At 26.7% G+C, this 21,106-nt stretch overlaps 1 protein-coding gene across 3 annotated transcripts in view; it reads left to right on the top strand.

Moving 5' to 3' along the window:
- Window positions 1–19,824, top strand: part of Nipped-A (Transcription-associated protein Nipped-A) — a 103,141-nt gene extending 83,317 nt beyond the window's left edge. For 2 of the 3 annotated variants that reach the window (XM_043043108.3, XM_087165943.1), the window contains exons 53-68: window positions 2,089–2,200; window positions 4,914–5,155; window positions 7,987–8,080; window positions 8,906–9,152; window positions 9,826–9,912; window positions 10,008–10,153; window positions 11,185–11,492; window positions 11,614–11,703; window positions 13,424–13,517; window positions 14,415–14,522; window positions 14,607–14,831; window positions 15,889–16,104; window positions 16,406–16,547; window positions 17,979–18,175; window positions 18,807–18,912; window positions 19,631–19,824. In XM_043043108.3, the coding sequence (XP_042899042.1) occupies window positions 2,089–2,200; window positions 4,914–5,155; window positions 7,987–8,080; window positions 8,906–9,152; window positions 9,826–9,912; window positions 10,008–10,153; window positions 11,185–11,492; window positions 11,614–11,703; window positions 13,424–13,517; window positions 14,415–14,522; window positions 14,607–14,831; window positions 15,889–16,104; window positions 16,406–16,547; window positions 17,979–18,175; window positions 18,807–18,912; window positions 19,631–19,740 (2,524 nt within the window). In that variant the 3' untranslated portion in view covers window positions 19,741–19,824. The remainder of the gene's footprint in view (window positions 1–2,088; window positions 2,201–4,913; window positions 5,156–7,986; window positions 8,081–8,905; window positions 9,153–9,825; window positions 9,913–10,007; window positions 10,154–11,184; window positions 11,493–11,613; window positions 11,704–13,423; window positions 13,518–14,414; window positions 14,523–14,606; window positions 14,832–15,888; window positions 16,105–16,405; window positions 16,548–17,978; window positions 18,176–18,806; window positions 18,913–19,630) is intronic. The other variant, XM_043043107.3, reaches the window with a different exon arrangement.
- Window positions 19,825–21,106: the final 1,282 nt, after the last annotated feature.

Raw genomic sequence — 21,106 nt, 5'->3', positions numbered from 1 at the left:
AATAAAAACAAAACTGTGATAGTTGAAAATAAAATTCAATGCTTATTTTGTAATGTACTTTATTATTTTATTTTATTAATTATTAAATTTTTTTATATCGTAAACATTTTCCTTTTTTTATCGAAAAAGATCACTTAAGCAGCAAAAAATTGAAATCTTTACTACAAACAGTGAGCAGTTTAAAAATTCACGTTTTCCGTCATTTTATGAATTTCTCAAGTTGCAATAACATTGCATTTAAATTAGGGAGGGATGTAACGAGTATTTGACCCTTCTGTGAAAAATTCAGTTGGTTGAATGATCAGTCAAATATTCCGCAGAATATTTTTTAGAAATGTATTTTTCCAAGTTTTTTTTTATTTTTGAATTTTTATAGTATTACTTTTTTTTTTAAATTATAATCAGACAAGTCTATTTTGTCATTTTTTCTATACTTTGAGAATTGAGTTTATTATCACTCTTTCCCTGTACTGTAATATAAATAACCAGTAACATAGAAAAGAGTGATTTTCTGTATTAAAGTTTTGTTTCAGGAACTAAGAAAAAAATTTTTTTTTCTGTTTTTCTTTTTTTATGCATTTTTATTATGACTCGGCATTTTTTTTAAAAATAAAGTTACTAATAAAATTTATTTTATATCAATTTTTTTTCTTCTAAAATTATGGCAATGAGAAAAATTTAAATTGAGATTTTCAGCATAAGATTTTTATTTAAAAAATTAAGAACGCTCTTTTTTTCTATTTTTTTATTTTCTTTAAATAAAAAAAACCCTTTTTTTAGACGTTTTCATTATAACGTAGTAATTTTTAATAGCATTTTTGTTGACTTAAATCTTTTTTCTTGGCTTTTTCTGGTAGTTAAAAAACTAAGATGTTCAGCTTTAAAAAAATTTTTCAAAAATTGAGATTGATTTTTATGTTCTCTGTTTCGCTTTTCGACATTTTCAAAAACGTTCTTGATTGGCCTTATTTTTTAGAGTTAATTTATGAATACGTTTTTCCAGGAAATATTATTCTGAGCATTGAAATTTTAGTTTCAGTGTTGCTATGCTGCTAAAAGATTTTGCTATTTGGCCCCAAGTGTACGGCTTTCAGTCGATTTTTTTTTTTTGTGCCAAATATTTGATTTTTGATCAAATCACAATTCATTACCACATTCGACCAAATCATATTCGTTGCGGAAATAAAAACGAAGGAAAAATAACTAGGATTTAAGATAAAACTGTACCGAAATACCGTATCAAAAAGGGATTATTTAACTGCGCGATTAACAATCACGTGTCGTAATAACATCATAGTTAAGTAACGGAATCGTCAAAATCATGTGGAAAAGTATAGAAATAATTGGGAAAAAATATATTTATGCTGAACTCAGCACGAATAAAACGTGTCAAATGCATGATTTAAAATTTGTATGTCGTAATAGAACAATTGGAAATTTTTTTTAATACGTGCGAACGCATAGCAATAACTGCCGAAAAATTGTTGAATTGCAAAAAAAAGATAAAAAAATCACTTACATTTAAGATGAAACCGTCACAAATAAAGTGCACTGAAAGTGATTATTTAAATTTGCGATCTGAAACTCGCGTCGTAATAAAAATTCGGGATTTTCGAAATCACGTAGAAAAGCGGAAGTAACTGTTTAAAAAAAATTATTTATATTTACGATAAAATCGGCTTAAAGAAAGCGCGTTAAACGTACATTTACTAAAGAATCTGTTAAAATTGATTTTGTCAAAACGTGATGACTTATAAGTGCGATTAAAAATTGCCATTTTTTAAATATTTTTTATTGTGTTTAGAAGCTCTGGCGGGCCGCACTTCAGTAGTCGAAGGGCCGCTGGTTGTGCACCCCTATTTTACTGTATATATATAAATGAATTACACCACCTTTACAATATATAGTGCAATTAAAATGTCTTATTTACAAACTCTACTTTGTACAGAAGATTATTTTTTTCTGGATGAATTCCTAGTATTATAAATCTTTTATCTAATAGGAGTTTATAGTGCCCAAACATATTGTTATATAAACTGCATACTTTATTTTACATTGCCGATTTTAATTGACTCTTCTTCTCTACAGAATACATTCCATACCTAGTGTTCCAATTGTCGATTGTTTCCAAAAGATACGTCAACAAGTGAAATGTTACTTACAAATGGCTCATTCTTTGGGAAAAGTAGATTCTCAAGAGGTATTTATTGTTATAAAAGTATCTATAATTTCTATTGTTTTATAAGTTTTTCTTTATATTTTCTAAATTTTTTGGTTTATTTTTTTATTTTCTTATTCCTTAGATATAGAATTCATACAAGTTATAATTTATATTTCCAAATGAAAATTTCATTTTATTTAATGTTCCGATATCTCAAGAGTGTCATTTTTAAATAACAAAATAGAACGTTTTGCCAACTTTCAACTTTTATGACATAGAAATCAAATGTATTAAAAATTTCAATTATTGTCGGTTTTAGAATGTGTGCAGCGGAAAAAACCCTAATAACTACGAAAAATGTCAAGAAAAATAAAAAGCAGGGTTAGAATGATTGAAAAATATTTAATTAAAGTATATTTCATTTTAAGAAATCGTTGATTTGAATCACATAGTTTTTTTTTTTAATCACTGATTTATCTAAGTATTATTCATAAAGGACTCCATTAACTAATATATTATGTTTAAGGCTGTAGTAATAAACCTTTGATATTAAATCTCATTGTCAATAAATGTTATATTTATAGAATCAAAAAATAAGTTGATAAATTAAGAAAAAAAATCTCTTTTTTTTAAAGCTTGAATGTAAATTATGTAACTTTTAAATATTAGTTTTACATTATTCGTTTCCTATAATTTTCATATTTTAATGTGCTCTTTGTAGAATGTAAAATAATAACCTGTTTTATTATCAAAAAATATATTTCAATTTTACCCATTTACTAAACACATTAGTTCAATGCAAGCAATTTTAAAACTTATTTAATATCTATTTGTAACTAAGGAATTAAGACAGGAATTAAGACTTGCTCGGCCAAGAATAATTTATTTTTGAAAATATTTTATGATCTAAATTAATTTACTTTTCATTCAATAATCTGGTTCTCTGTCAGTTGCTTCTCTGTCTTTTCAATTTATTAATGTTCTTAGTTTGATAAAAAAAATTTTAAAAAAATAGGTAACTGACTTTATTTATTCAGTAATTAGTTTGCAATGATTAAATAATAATATTAACCTTTTTATTATTAGTGGTATTAAGTATTTTAGTTGCCTTATTATTGTTAAATAATATCAATTATTATTTATACCTTTCATCTGATCGTTAAACTGAAAACGCCATGAATTGAAAATCTTCTTTTTTCAATCAATATATTTAATATACTGTAATTATAATTTGACAAAATACTATTTTAATAGAAACTACGAATACAAACTTAAAACATTTTAATAGAGTGTTAATACAATAGTTACTGAACCTGCTTTTTAATGGAACTATTGGTGGTTATAGGGTTTAAAATTCATGTTATTATTGTTACTCCTTTGCAATTCAAACTAATTTGAAACATTTTTACCAAATGTGTATTTAATTGCGTTTGCATAGCATAATGTTAGGGTATACAAATCTTTATACTAATTTGAAAATTAAAATAAATTAGCAAAAAAATATTGATAAACTAATTTTGTTATTCTTTATAAATATTTAGTTTTGTTGCTTTGCTTTTAACAGGTTACAGAGATTCCAAAAGGTTCCAGAGGTACAGAAAATTCTCAGAATTTAAATAACATTTTTGCATAGTATATCGTTTAAATGTTTTGATAATTTTTTGTTACCGAAAAAAATGGTGATTTTACACAGTTCTTTAAACTAGCAACTGTGTTAAAGGCAATAGAAATCAGAATGTATTGAAGTAATAATTTGTGAAACTAAATTTAAAGGTCCCACTCATTAATTTAAGAGTTCAAACGGAAAAATAAATTTGCTTACATAGTTTATGTACTTGTATTTCAACACATTTAGTGACAAATTTTTTTTTTTACTGTAAAAAATTTAGCAATTTTTTTTTAAATAGTCCAAAACTTTCTCTAGGCCTGTCTGAATCTCCCCCGAACCGCATTGGCACAATCAGACACACTCTGCTCTCCTAAAATTATCTATTTATGAGATATCACTGCATTTATTAAATAATTTTGAAATTTAATAAGATAATACAGTAGAACCTCGATTAACCGAGGTTTCTGTTAACCAAGGCAATATTGAAGTCTTTTTTTTTTTTTTTTACCTTTTTTTTTCTCCTTTCCAAATTGAGCTTAGAAAAAATTCTACACATTTTAGTTCGTTGTCCGTGTTACAGGCACTTCTTCCCCACAAAAGCACTCAACTTCCAAGAAATATTACACTCTGAGAAGTCCACGAATGCTTTGTTAACAGTGGTCATGTGACCCTATTGAATACCAGTTGATTTTTTTTTTAAATCTTTTTAGCTGGGAAACATAAGTTCATATATGTTTATTTTTATCATTTAAAAAACGTTCTATTGTTTTTAAGTTTAAAGGTAGTTAAATTCGCAAGCACAGAAGGTTTTTATACATGTTTTCTATTAACCGAGATTTCCAATATCTGAGGTACTAGCGGTCCCAATTAGCTCGGATAATCGAGGTCTTACTGTATATTGATTTAAAAGAAGTGATAATAAATAAAATTTTAAAAAATGTTTCAAATTGTTGTCTTTCTGCTCAATTTTTAAAAACACTTGATCTGGTTTAAGAACTTAAAAAACTATATTTGGAGTAAAATGTGAAGTTGATCAAGTATAATTAGTTTTACCAAGATGATGTCCATTAGAGAAAGAAAGTAACATTTATAAGATTTTTATTTCCCAATGCATTAATATCATTGTTATCATTACTTTTTTAGGTCCAACATGCTTTAAATGATGGATTAAATATTATAGATTCTACTAACTGCAAATATTTTACGAAGGAAATGACTGCAGAATTTTACACTTTGAGAGCTGTGTTCCTATCACAATTGAATAGACATGAAGAAGCGAATAAAGTATTCAGTTATGCCTGTCAGTTACATGACACATTAGTTAAAACTTGGGCCTTATGGGGTGATTATTTAGAACAAATGTTTACTAAAGAAAAGCCTGAGAAGTATGTATCAAATATTGCCCTATACTCTTATAAATTAATGATCAAAATAGCATTTTATTTTAGATATTAGATCTAAGGTAATATTAGATCTGTTGCAAGTTAAGAAAAAAAAAACCATTATCTCTATGGAGAGAGTCTGTTTGCATCTAAGTGCACGCTAAATGGATGCCAAGCTCCAAGCACCAATGAATATCAACATCGCTAACTCTTGAAACAATTAAGCATGGTCTTCATTTTGCTTATAAAAAATAACATGAATTAAATTTCTGTCCGACAAGTTTAACTTTTAAAAGCTTTTATATTGTTTTGAAAGCATAATTATATAATTTGAATAGCTAAATAGAACGAAAATATGTGCAGTTACGGATGATTACTTAAATCCTATACCACAATGGTGTTTTCTTAACTTGCAACAGAGTATAGTAAACTGTCATGTTTACACATCTATCATAGGACTGTGAATTCGAGAAAAAAAGTTTAATATAGATATCAGTACTTTTTTCTTTATTTGAGAATCTCCCTAACTTTTGTGTTTTATCTTTTTAATCTCATTATCATTATCAGAATTTATATATTCTCTAAAAAATATATGTTTTACGTTACGTTAAAATAACATTATCTTAAATTAATCTTTTGTTATTTACCTAATTTTACAAATAAAGTGTTCTTTGATTCTCTTAATTTTTAGAATAAAAAATTATATTTTGAGTAAAAAGCCTTTCATATAAAAATGAATTGTAATCTTAATGAAAATACTTTTATCTCTTGAGAAATCTTTGCTGATTTTTTTTTGCTTGCATATTTAGTTAGCATAAAAATTCTTATTTGGAAATGTTAGAAACTATTATATGCGATTCTGCATCTTCATTTTAATTTCACAAAAATGTTCATGATTAATGTTTTTCTTCTCAACAACATCTTTTAGAATATATGAAATACAAATTAGCAGTGCAATAGAAATTTGAGATGTTGTTCCGACTATTTTGTAGTTTATTTTTCATAAAAATTATATCATTTAAAGACTGATTTTTTCATATATTTATTAAACAGTCAAATAACTTTTCATCAATTTAAATAAAATCATACGCTTATTTTTTTAAAGAAATTCAAGACAAAATTAAAAACAAAAAAGACCTTTACCTACTTCTAATCGACCAAACTTTTTAAATTTGAACAAATTTAGTAATTTCTTAATTATGCTCAACTTTATCATTAAATTGCAAACAAGAAAACTGGTATTAATTTTAAGTGAGCTATGTTGTTTATCTCTGCTACAGCCCTAAAAATTTTTATATAGGATAAAAATAAAAAGATCCGTGATAAAAATTCTCAGTAATGATGCCATTTATACCATGCAAAATATTTAAACTGTAGAGTCAGCAAACAAAATTCTAAAAATTGTTCTTTTATAAGCAACTGGATCTGAATGTTTTACTTCTTTATACAGCCAAGCATATTCAGTCTATGTCGCTGTCTTCACAAATAGTATTTCTATCAAAATTAATATTTAAAATTGCTACTATTCAAAAAGTAAGTTCAAATTTCATTTTCTTTAGTATAATTAATACAAATTTTGTGGAAGTATAAATTGAATCATAATTGAAGTAATAATCTAGTTTCCCATTATACCAAAATGAACTTAGAATATTAAAACATAAGAAATCCAGTGCTGCTACAACAAAAGGAAAAGCTTTCCTGCAAGAGTTAACATATATTTGTTTTCATATTAACATTATATTGTTTTTATCTAAATATTAGGTGTAGCAAAATTGAATTATGATAAATAAGATATAATTTTCTTTTACTATAAACTAGAATACTGTTGACAACATCTTTATTGTATTATGGTGGAAATTTTTAGAAAATGAAAAGGAAAAAGTAGACTAAATTTGTAAGCACTGTATCAAAATTTTGCAATCATCAATTGCTTTACTTATCACTAGTTTTTATCTGAATTACATATTTCTATGCAAAGTCATTTAAGCTTAAGATCTCAATTTTTTGTTCTTGTTTCTAATTATCTTACAATTATGGGTATATATGAAGAGCTGTGCAATATAGTGATGATCCACACTTTTTAAAAGTAAACATTTTTACTATAAACTGTTTTTAGTATGATTTCCAATTAGGTACTTAGCATGTTCTAGGAATTTACTTTAGACAGCAACTTAATATACAGAAATGTCATATTGCCTACATGGAAGTGATATTGTTTTTGATTAAAACATGTAAAATATTAAGCTATTCTGAACTATTTGAAAATGTGGCTAATTTCTATATTGCTCCAATTCTTTCATATGAGTTTGAACATCTTTATGGAATAAGATATAAATGACCTTTTGAAAGTAGTTTTTTTTTTCTGAGAATCAAATTCTTGTTAACCTGAGAAATTGTTTTAATTTGAATCTGAAGAATTAATCTAGAATTTGTTGACTTTACATTCTAGAACATTGTTACGCTAAATTTTTAGTTATATTTTAATTGGGAAAAAACATCTTCCTGATCCATTTATATATTCATGAACTAAACTTTTTAAATTTGCAAAAATGCTATTTGGAATTTTTTGTTAAGATTTTCATTTATTTATGAGTGTATGCAAAACCTATGTTATTATGTTAAGGTGGAGCAGCAATCTGTATTAAAATAATAAGTTCACTACAACTGTTATTATTTGCTGCCAAAAAAAAAATTCTTAAAGTTCATTTTTTTTACGTAGTTATTTCTTAGAAATCTATTGTTTAATCATATTATTTAACAATTCACATGTTATTTATGCATCACTCTTTATTTCAAAATGAAACATTTTAAACTCTCATTTTAATTTGTTTCAGCCGTAATATTGCTGTTGGAATAAATGCTCTCACTTGTTATCTCCACTCATGTCGACATCAAAATGAAAGCAAAACAAGAAAATACTTAGCAAAGGTAACTTTAAACTTTTGTTTATGAGCGTTTCATGAAACAGGATTATTCTTCTGGCCCTTTTTTGATTTTTCTTCATTTATTACTTAAACATTTTGAGTGCCATGCATATTTTTGAAGAAATCTCTCTCAGGTCATGTGGGCTGCTTAGAAGTACTTGTATTATGGTATAGCAATGTAAAGTGCACTTCTAACGGATTGAAATTAATAAATATTTAATTTTAAATAAATAACAATTGTGCTAATTTTAAATAAATTTTGATTAATTACTTTAAAATAGTTTAGCTATTTTACTTTTATGTCATGTTTTACACTGTCTCAGCCTGAATGAAAAGTTCTGTGTCAATTATCGGCTATTGATGCAGCCAGAACGAAAAGTTCTGTGTGAGTCACCAATGACTGAGGTGACACACAGCATGTTAACTACATATCACAAAACTTAACAAATAACTATTTATTTGACTCATAGACTATGAAGATAAAATATAATTATTTTTATATTTCATTTATTTATGTCAAATTAAGTAGTGTAGATTAAGGGAAATCCTCTCAGTTTTTTCTTGAAATATAGTTAAGTGATAAAATGTAACGTTTTTAATATTTGATGTTGTTAGTGTTACAGTGATATGCAGAAGTTTTAAATTTACATTATTTCACAATACCAACTAGAATTTTCTTTTTCTAGTTTTGCAGCCATAAGAGTGTTGTAAAATTACTTTTTTAATTTAGCTTAATATTTGTTTTTTCAACGCTTACAATTACTGGGATATTAATATTATAATCATCTACATTTCTTATTTCATAAAATTTTATAAATTTTGTTTTCAGGCATTATGGCTACTCACATATGATGATGAATCGTTGCAACTTAGTGACACTTTAGATAAAAATAGTGTTGGAATACCTCCCTTGCAATGGCTTCCATGGGTACCTCAATTATTAACTTGTCTTGTTAGAAATGAAGGGCGTTTAATGCTAAACGTTATAAGCCAAGTTGGAAGAACTTATCCGCAAGCAGTTTACTTTCCTATCCGCACTCTATATTTGATCTTGAAAATAGAACAAAGGGAAAAGTGTAAGATTCTTTCTATTTATTTAATGAAACATTTAAAATGAATGAAAGTTGAAACATAATTTTTTTAATAATACAGCCAAAATGATTCATTAGGCCTCAAAACATTGTGCATTTAGAGACATACAAAGATGAATGATACTTGACAAGATACATGTACTCAACAAGTTTATATTCCTCGACTTTTCTTTCTCAGCAGGATGGTGCTCCACCTCACTAAAGCTCCCTTCTTTCTCAACTGAGAATCACTACATTGCTCTTTGTCTGCCTTATATTCCACTGTTTTCGTTGCCCCCCCCCCAGGTAGCTAGATATTACTCCTTGTAATTTCTTTCTATGGGGTTGCATGAAAAACAAAGGTTTATGTACTCTCAATGCTATCATTGTGTACTCTCAATGTTGCGATTACTGCAGGAATTGCTGCTATGGTAGACATTATGAAATGTAAACACTTTCGTATCAACAGAACTAGATTACCATTGAGTTGTATGCCTAATGACCGAAGGTGTGCTGATTGAACACTTTTAAGAAAAAAAACTTGATGAATGTATGCATCTTTCAGTGTATGGCTTGTCTTTGTATATTATGTTACTTGTTAGTAAACAGTCCTTGATGAATCATTTAGACTAACCTTGTATTTTATAAAATCAATGTAACTGGTAAATTAATTTTCTAGTTAAAGGAAACAGCTCTCAACCTGGTCCTTCTGCATCAACTCCTGGTAGTCCCGCTGTGTCACTTAATGAAGCTTCGAATAGTAATGGTAAGGCTATATTGTTTAGTTCTTTTTTGACATTTCAATATTGAAAATTTTTTAAGATTCAAATTTTTGTTTTCCTGGAATATATTTTATTCTAGTTTCAGATTTCTCACAAAGCAGTACTTCTTCTGAATCTGCTCCTATTCGAGCAACGCAGCCAATGTGGAGATGTAGCAGAGTTATGCATATGTTACGGGATATACACCCAACCATTGTATCTAGTTTAGAAGGCATTGTTGATCAGGTAGGTCGAAATTTTACAGTAACTGTAATTTTAGTGTGATTAATTTTGTTAGAATATAAATAATGAGTTAGAAAAAGATTTTATGATCTGATTTAATATTTAGATACTTACAAAAGGCTTAGTTTAAATTATGTAACTACAAAATTCGAATTTTCTGAAGATGAAGAGAGTTTCTTTCTTGAGATAAAAAATGATTAATTTCCTGACTTTTAACATACAATATCATTTGAGTTTCATGCAGTATAATCGCTCTTATCACTTGTGACTATAAACTACATCAATCTTAAGTTCTATGGGTTTAAAAATTATAGTCCTTTTCTACTTAAGTCTTGTAGGCTATCTTAATTTATGAGAGTTCAATACAGGCTATATTTAGAATTTTTGAAAAACAGTATGGAGTTTTATAAATATTTTCATCTTTTATTTTGTTGACTGGGCTGTACTTTTTTTTCGTCCTAATTTTGGTGAAATGTATTTTACAAAGGCCATTTTTTCTATAAACAATTATATATTGCAAGTTTATTACAAACTGATTTGTCTATTGTTGATTGGTAAAAAATTACATCACATTCCTCCTTGTAAGTTTTTCAACTTCATTTAAGTGTGTTTTAGTCAATAATTTACACAAATACACGTATATCAAAATTAATAATTGAGTTCTAAAAATGCTATTACCGATATCTTTGGCTATAACTATGAATCTTTGGTTGTAACAAAATGAAATATTAATTATACATTTTAGAAAAATAGGTTTGAGTAAGGGATTGATTTTCATGCATTTAAGAAAAATTAATTACTAATTAAGAACTTTGTAAAGGGTCCTTTTTTAATGTTTAGATTTTTGTGGAGGGTCCTTAAATTGTTTTAGTAGATTGATTCCTCTCTATCAATGAATTTTATTCATATGAATCCAATAAACCCAGAGATCATTAATATCTACTATCTAAAAGAATTTTCCAGTAATGTAAGAGAATCAGAGTTAGATTTTTTAAGATGAAATCTAATTAAAAAGTTTAAATTTTTTCTTTCAGATGGTATGGTTTCGTGAAGGTGTCTATGAAGAAGTTCTTCGACAATTGAGGCAAGCATTAGCCAAATGTTATTCAGTTGCTTACGAAAATGCTGCAGCTGTTTCAGAAGCTACCGTAACACCTCATACATTGAACTTTGTAAAAAAATTGGTGTCAACATTTGGTATTGGTGTTGAAAATATATCTAGTATATCCACAACTATATCTAGCTCTTGCTCTGAATCTTTGGCTAGGAGAGCTCAAGCCACTGCTCAAGATCCAGTTTTTCAAAAAATGAAAGGACAATTTACTGCTGATTTTGACTTCAGGTACAATAAAATATAAGCAATATGGAATAAAATTTTTATGGTCATTAATTTTGCTTTTAAACCATTTTATAACATCTTTTAAATTGTATGAAAAATTGATTCTAATAAAGAGTATTTTCAGTGTTTCCGGAGCAATGAAATTACACAATTTAATTAACAAGCTTAAAAAATGGATCAAGATTCTTGAAGGAAAAACTAAAATTGTTACTAAGTAAGTAATATTATTTTTTATTTATATGTTATTTAAAATGATATTTTGTAATTTATAACTTAAAGTCACAAAGTGAATTGAAATTGGAGTTGATTAATGATTTATTTGTTAGTTAAATTTTAAAACTGTTACATAATGTAAATCTAGGTAACATGTTATGCAACAGGCCAGAAGTAAATGAAAATTAACTGTGTTATTTCACTTTTTATTTAAAAATTCAAAATATAAATGTTACTGAAAGTTAAATAAATCCAGTTTTTAGCATGCTGGAAATATTATAAATGTGAAATATCTTTTCCTGTTTTAACTACACTTTGATGGCTTTGTGTTTCAGTAAACTTAAGAAGAAGAAAAAAATCTGAAGTGTATATTTTCTATTGTTTTTATTATAAGTGGGCAAAGGGCACCTAGAACATACCTAAAAATCAAATCTGCAATTTTTAAACTTTCTTGAAAATGTGAACACTAGAATGATTTTCAAAAGTGAAATTTTTGGAAGAGTTAGGACGGTGACTACACAGAAACAAAATTAAAGATTTATGAAACACACTTGTTAGCTTCTTAATTAAATCAAATGTTAATTCACTTTATCTGGGATTTATTTTGCAATCATGAATATCATTTGTTCATGTAAATGCAGGGTTCATAGTCGTCCTGATTTTTCTGATACAAAATATTCTATACATATTTGTCCTAATATTTAGCTTTTTATCCTGATATTCCTGACTTTGTTCATTTGTAACTTAGCATTTCGATCATCACATTAATTTTAAAAGATCATTTAGACTTTTTTTTAAGAAATTCTTTCACTGAACAGAAATAAGAAACACTAGACTTAACAGTGTCAAAACTAGGATGTTTTTATTAAAAAAAAAAAAATTTGAAAAGCAGCTAGCTTGAAAAATGGAACTACCGTGAATAGCATCGAAAATTTAGCACCTGCTTGTTTAAGCGAAATTTGTATTGTTGTTGTATCTAAATTTGCTTGAATTTTCATTTTACCCAACATTGCTGGCCAAAGTTAAATTAAGAAATTTTTTTTTGAACTTAGACATAGAACAAAATATAAATAATGGTGAACTGAAAAATAAGTAGAGATGAATAGACTCATGAAAAAATAAGTAATTCATTATTCAGTGATTGGTGTAAAAAGATGTTCAAGGTTAGCTGTTATTTTTGTCTGGTTTATTCTAAAAAAATGAATAAAATGAAAAGAAAAATTGTAGATAAAATAATAAATTCTTAGTTGATTATGATGTATGAGCCATTATCATGGAAAGTTACATTTTGAAGTCAACGAGCTAAACATTTCGAAAAATTCTGGTTAACAACGCTAGACCTTGTTAATTAGTCAAAAAATAAGTTCAGTCTTAAAATGTTTTTAGAGTGGCTCCCAGTGGTAATGTACAGTACAGTGGTAACTCTAATGCAGTACTGCCTATAAAAAGTTGCATTTTAATCTGCTGTTAAACCCATACAAAAAAATTGCATATTCATGAATATCAAAAAAGTATATAAGGGAAAAAGCAATGTTTTTTGGAAAATAATGAATGCAAATTTTTTCTTGCATTATTTTGATTTTTTTTTCTCATGTTGAAATTTCTATTTCCCTGTAAAAATTTTCAAAATTTATAAGCATATTATGTAGTCTTTTAAAAAAGGATTAGTTATAATAAGCTCTTAGCGATCATTAATATTATTATAATTTTTTTTACTTTAGGCCATTCCTTATTGAAGAAAAATGTCGATTTTTGAATAACTTTGCTCAACAGACAGCAGATGTGGAAATTCCTGGAGAATTTCTTCTACCTAAGGTACACTTATATTTTACAAAGTTATTGCTTACAGAAAATTTTGTAAGCAGATTTATTATAATACTCAATGTGTAATGACATCCTCAATAGTAGTTAATAGGTAGTGCAGAAAAAAAAATTTCACGACTATTTTGTCTTTTGACTCAATCTTAAGCGGATTAACATTTTGACATTTAAATTAGTTTTTATAAAAAGGCATCTAAAAAAATTCTCCGTGTATCTTTGTAGTCTTAAATTCTCATTTTGTTTAAATTTTTTAATTTCAGTTTATTCACAAAATTCAGTTTAATAAAAAATCATTCATAATTTAATTATTTATGGAGACAATCCTACTTATGTTTGGGCAGTTCGCATCTATGTTTTAATAAGTTTAAAATAGTTGAAACATTAATTGCAAATTATATTTACTATGAAATATCTTGTTTTAAAGGTTAATATTATTTATGATTTAATTTTACTTGACTACTTATTCAAATAGTAAAGTAATTCAAGCGCTATTTTTATTTTTAAATATTTTGCTAATAAGCAAAATCAAAAGCAAAGTAATGGCAGAAGAAAATATTAGAGCATGAAAAAATAATAAAATCGTATACTGATAAATATATTTTTTAATTAGTTAGTCACAAGTTGATAAGAGCTTAATCTATCTGCTTCTTTTTCAATTATTCATTAACTTTAATTATTTTTGAATTCCATTATTTGTTTGTCTGATTAGAATACTTTAGTATATTATCACCTTTTCTGTTTTTTTTTTTTATTATAATAAGATATCAAGATAATTCTCTTTTATTTTCATTTTTTTTAAAAATTAATTTAATTTTCATTCTATTTGTATACTTTTTTGTGCTTAAGTTCATTTTCTTTTATGCATTATGATTTTTTTCTCTTCTTTTCTAGCATAACCATTATTTTGTTCGCATCTCAAGATTCATGCCTAGAGTAGATATTGTTTTGAAGCATAATACTGCAGCCAGAAGATTGTATATAAAAGGCCATAATGGAAAGGTCAGTTCATTATAACATTTATCTTGAATTTAATTAAATTCATTGTTGTATCTTTATCTAATTATTGACATTAATTTTTTATAGATATATCCCTTTCTAGTAGTGAATGATGCTTGTTTGAGTGATGCTAGGAGAGAAGAGCGAGTCTTGCAACTTTTACGCATGCTTAATCACTGTTTGGGAAAGCAGAAAGAGACATCAAAACGGTTCTTAAACTTCACTGTTCCTAGAGTGGTTCCCGTTAGTCCCCAGTTAAGACTTGTAGAAGACTATGAATCATCAATATCTTTGCTTGATATTTATAAACAAGTAAATGTTATGCATTTTTCTAACTCTGTAGTCAGAGCTGCAGTTTGTGATTTAATTTAAACAATGTACATATTTTATTTCAATTTTAAGATTTTTTTTTCTTCTAACATGGGCTTTAAGCTCATACAGACTCATGCCAGGATGGGGTTATAAAGTCTAAGTAGACGGACCTCAAGCGTAAGAAACTTCCTACAGTTGACAGCTAAAGAGACAGCATTCGATTTAGCACTCACGGTATTTCTGCTAAAATTTGGAAATTGTGGGTCCTTAAGACGGATTTATTTATTCAGATTCATTTTCTTTATAAAGCCTTTTTTAATATAATATAAAACTCCCAGCAGTTAGAAGTTAAATGACCCATACGTTTGTAAACACATATTTTGTTTCTAGCATCAGTAATTTTTTTATATATATATTTTTTCTAGTAGCAGAAATTATTATTTTATTTTATTTGTTTTAAAGTTTTGTTTCCTAACTTAAATTTGCTGGCACTGTTTTTTTTTTTTTTTTTTTTTTTTTGATTTGGAGAACTCTTAGCTTGGTGAAGGCCAGTGTGCTTTCAATTTATTTGCAACCATATGTCCTGTGTGGCTTAAATTTTAATATTAATTTTCAGTTTAGATTTCCTTTTTTTCGAAACTAATTCTTCAATAAGTTTTTCTTTCATTTAACAATAAATGTTGTTAAATAACATAACAGTTAAATTACATAACTTTTTCACAACAAAAATGTTTTTACATTTGACAATAAATGTTGTTAAATGTAAAAACATTTTTGTTGTGAAAAAGTTATATTATTTGACTTATCTAATAAAGTTTTCGTTAATTTTCTAAACTTTGTTCTATTTTCAAACAAATGTAGTAAAGCATTATAAATTTATTTTATTGTAATGATTTTAAAATTTTTGTAAACTTCAAAGCTTTTGTTGCTGCATTATTTGCCACAAATTTTAAAATTTTCTTTTAAATTTCAGTCATTCCTAACTATTAGGTCAAATTTTTGTATTTTATTTTTGTGTGTCATTACTTTAAAACATAAAATTCCTTATCTTTTATAGCGGTGTGCTAAACGGGGTATAGAATATGATGCTCCATTAGCTAGGTTTTATGAAAGATTAGCTACTGTTCAAGCACGTGGCTCACAGGCTAGTCATCAAGTACTCAGAGACATCTTAAAGGATGTTCAAAGTATTATGGTTTCTAAAACTCTATTGAAAGACTGGGCGGAACAAACGTACCCCAGCGCCACAGATTATTGGACATTTAGAAAACAGGTACATTTCAACACTACAAATTTAAAAGTACTTTTTAGCCGAAAAAAATTTTTTTTTTCAATTATATTGATTTTTTTACTTGATATTGATTTGTTTTGCTTTTTTTTTCAGATGCATTTTAGATTTCTTTTATCGACTTCAATAGTTTTATTTTTAAATGAAGTTGCATATTTTATAATCTCTATTTTCATTTTTATAATATGATGAAATAATTAAATATTTTTTTCATTAAATTACCTTATCTATTACATGACATAATATATGTATATTTGTTAATTTATATGCTTTTTAAAATTTGCAGTTTACTCTACAACTTGCACTTTCTGGTTTCATTGAATATGTTCTCCATCTCACTCGTTTAAATCCTGATATGATGTACATTCATCAAGATAGTGGATTAATGAATGTATCCTACTTCCGATTCAATGTTGACGATACTAGTGGTAAGCTTACAAAAAAAAACTTTTTTTGCCCGATAAAGGATTTTAAATCACTTTCTAGTTTCCACCACTAAACCCTCTTAAGTCTTCAAACAAAATACAGTTGGTGCTCGATAAGATTCAATGTTGGAAAAAAATTTAAATTTGTAATAAAAAAAATTTCTTGGTGGAAACTTAATGTAAAGTTTTAATAAGGTATTCATGCTAATTGTCACCACTTGAATGTTTATTATAAGATATTTATTTGGGATCTATGTTTTTATTTAATTGATTTTCCCTTATTTTATTTCAACCTATAGTATCTAAAAAAAATCCTATATTCTTTATATTGGTCAATTCTACCCCTGTTAATGTTTAAATTACACAATTAGTTATTAATGTGAAGTAATTCATTTTTCAGCAACTTTTTGAAACGTTTGGTGAAATTATTCCTGTTAATGTTTAAATTACACAATTAGTTATTAATGTGAAGTAATTCATTTTTCAGCAACTTTTTGACCATACGTAAGGGGTCATGTCACTCTTCCTTAATTTTGTTTAAAAGATATGGTTTATATAATTTTTTGAAACTTTTGCTAAATCAAATTACCATATTAATATTAGCCTTGTATTAATATTCAACAAATGTGCTAAAAATAAAACTCTCAATTATAAGAAGTTATTTACAATTTGAAATGTGTATCAGGATATAATCATTAAAACAAAAAGAATTTTTCTATAGTTTTAAAAGAATTCTTCAAGTAAAAATAAAATTTTGTAGAAGCCACGGAAAGGCTTTTGTGGGACATGTAATTGGCTTATAAAAGTCCTAACTATTATCAGCAAACAATTTCGACAGAGCAGAAAATTACTTTTCTGGAACCAATGTGATGACACAACCAGGAAAATATTTATTGGAATGTATCTTTTGGTAAACTAATCATTTACTTTTTAACAACCATAATTATTAGTAAACTAATAATTATGGTGGTTATTCTTTAAACCGTAGAATTAATTTTTGCGTTTAAATTAAAAGTTCCATATCATAAAATTGCTGTTTATTTCTCTATGTTAAAATATATTTATCTCAATGTAACTAGCTGTTAAATTTTTATGTTAATATCAGTAACGTAGTTGATTTATTTTTGTTCATAAACTTTATTTTTTTCTGGGCTTAAAAAAAAGCAAATAACATCTGATTATGCTATACCTGTTATAATATTTTTAAAGTAGAAAATAAATTTAAAAATATTGAATGAATGTGTTTATTTAATATAAAAATTAAATTAAATATATTTTTTAATTATAAAAAATTAGCTTTTACTTCCTAGATTCTTTTTCTAATATTAATTTAAAATTGGCAATACAAATATCTCATTTTTTATCAAAAATGTTTTTTTTTTCCCATTAAATTTTGTTATTTTTCAATGCTGTTTACCAAATATGAAATTTCAGGAGAACTGGATGCTACTAGACCTGTTCCATTCCGATTGACACCAAATATTGCAGAATTTATAACTGTGATTGGAATTGTTGGTCCAATGACTGCGTCTATGATTGCTGCTGCACGTTGCCTTGCCATGCCTAATTTTAAGGTTGTTGCTCTATTAAAAGCTGTTTTAAGAGATGAAATGATTGCATGGTATAAAAAGGTAAGATATTCATATTGTAGTGTTTTAAGCTAAAAAAAAATTTAAGCCTTGCATACTGGGTAACCATTTTATCTTGTTTTCTAAGAAAAGAAATCCCAATTTTTTATTTTATGTCATGCTTTGTTTTCATTGTATCCCTGTACTTAGTTATTACAGTAGAACCTCGATTAACCAAGTTTTGCAACGGAAGGTAACAGACTTTTTTAAAAGAATGTAAATTTAACAAATTAATGTATATTAAATTTTAAAAATAAAATATTTTCTTGAGATTTGAATTATTTTTGAAAATGCGTCTTTCGATATTTAACTAAGTATAGTTAAAAAAAATTCCATTTTACTTTTTAAAATTTACTACTAGAGTTGATTTCCTTTTTAAATCTTTTTAGCTGTGAAACATAAGTTCATATATGTTTATTTTTATCATTTAAAAAACGTTCTATTGTTTTTTACTTTAAAAGTAGTTAAATTCGCAAGCACGGAAGGTTTTTATACCTGGTTTCTATTAACCGAGATTTCCGATATCCGAGGTACTAGCGGTCCCAATTAGCTTGGATAATCGAGGTCTTACTGTAATTAATGTAGTCTTTACGTCTTGTGAACATATGTAATAATAATATCCTTTTCATTTTAGAGGCAAGATGATGTCCAATCTAGTGAGAATAAACCAGATGCTGATGGAGCTATAATAATCCAAATGGTGACTAAAGCTACTTCAGCAATTACAAGTAGACTGCAGAGTAAGATTTTCAATGTGTTTACTCTGTTTTTTATTCATTGATATTTCTTACAATACGGCCGATTATGTTAAAATTTATTTTAAAAGCGATCCCCTAATGGAAAAAACATTGATTTAATTTCTAATTGACATTGATATAGATCAATGGAAAAGAAGTTATCAGTGTGTCCTAATAAAAACCTAGTAAAAAAAATTTTTTATGGCCCTCATACAAAATTTCTTGCAAGATTTTTTTTTTCTCTTAAAAAATATTTTCTTGTTACTGAAGGTATTTATCGTTAAACTGTTAGCCATTACAATTTGTTCTATTTTTTATAATCCTTTAATTATTAAATCGTAATATTATTATATATAAAAAAAAACTTTACAATATGTAACTTTTTGTAAAAGTTTTCACTGTGTAAATTAAATACTTTTGTAATTCACTGTTTAATTATTTTTGAAATTTGTTCCTTATGTTACTGATTTTACCAAAAATCAGAATAGTAGTCTTGGTGCTTAACTTTTCAACTGTTGCACTTCTTGGTCAAATTTGTTAAAAAGAATTTCCTTTTAAAATTTCTGCTTTTCTGACAGGAAAGTTAACAGTTGTGATCTGCATTCTATTGTGAGTAAGCAGTTCATAATTGAGGAGGTTGTTTAAACTAAGTTTAATTCTTCACTTAATTTTTTTTTCTTTTTTAATTTGTAGTCCCTTATGTTTGCATTGTGCTTTGTAGGTCTTGCAGCATTTGACGGAACAGAAAATAAAGTAAATACTTTAGTTGCTGCTGCTAACAGTCATGACAATTTGTGTAGAATGGACCCTGCCTGGCATCCATGGCTGTAAATACAATTCACATTCAACCCCATCCGTTATAATCATGTCATTTCCATTGTAATATTTCACTAAATAAAATGTTTTTAAATTTTTTTTTATATGTGTAATAGTAATTTTAAATTACCATAACTAGTAATTTGGTCCAGGTACAATAGTATGAATTATGAAAAATGTAGGCTATCTGAAAAGTATCCTCCATTTCAGTGAAAATAAAAAACTGATAGATATAATATTTTATTGACATCTGAAAGATGCTCCTCACTTTTTCAACAAAACCACCATACATAAGGATTTGTGTACTTACCATAACAACTTTAAAATCTTATGCATAAAACTCAGCCATCTTCAAATAGCATAATGTCAACATCCTCTTAGTTCATCAGGAACGAATATTTTCTTTTAAAAAATCTGACCTGCTGACATCACTCATGTTCAGACCATACGTCACAATGTTGAATAGCTGCCAAAAAATTTTTGCCCATAGAAATATGTACTTTGTATTCAGCATTGCTGATTATAAGCAGCTCTCAATAGGACTGTTTCATGAAACAATATTTTTATTACTACAATGCATGTCCAAGGTTACATCTAAGCATCAAACAACTGCTCATATAATTGCTTCAAAAATTATATGTACAGTACAGAACCCGTTATCCGGAAATCAGAAAACCAAAAAACCGGAACAAAATTCGATAAATTTTCCCCCCATTTAAAAAAAAAATTTTTTTTCCTCATAAGATTTTAGAATTTTTCTTTCTTTTTTGAAAGATGTTTACCTTACCGTCATTTTGGAAATAATCATTAGTGTATTACTCCATAGTTTTTTCTTCTTTTTAAAATTATTTCCAAAAAAAAAATTTTTTTTAGTTGGGTTTAACAATAAAAAAGCGGCTTTTTGTAGTGATTCAGAAAACCGGAAAAATCAGTTATCCGGAATAGCGATAGTCCCGATCGTTCCGGATAATCGGTTCCCTACTGTAATATAGAGAAATATGATGTTTGAAAGCAATTGATATTTAGCATTCAAATTTAGACTTCTACCTTCTCTCAGTAGCATCAATAGACTTAGGTGCACTCTATCTTATCATAAAAAAAACTTAAGATTATAATATGAAATATAAACATTGTGGTAAGGAGATATTCGGATACATATAATCATTAATTTTATTTTAAGATAGTGAAAATCTTAATTGAATTGCAGAATTCAGATACTGAATTGAAATATTGTATACACATACCATACATTAAATGAATTTTAGATTATACATGAAAATAATTCACTTTTATTATTATATTCAAAGTTTAGTTAAGGGTTATTACAGTAAGGAACCGATTATCCGGAACTATCGGGACCACCGCTATTCCGGATAACTGA

Source organism: Parasteatoda tepidariorum, chromosome 6 (assembly GCF_982258835.1).
Source record: "Parasteatoda tepidariorum strain Cologne lab strain chromosome 6, Ptep-v5.0, whole genome shotgun sequence".
In the NCBI taxonomy this organism is placed as follows: domain Eukaryota; kingdom Metazoa; phylum Arthropoda; class Arachnida; order Araneae; family Theridiidae; genus Parasteatoda; species Parasteatoda tepidariorum.
This window is presented reverse-complemented; position numbering and strand designations above follow the sequence as displayed.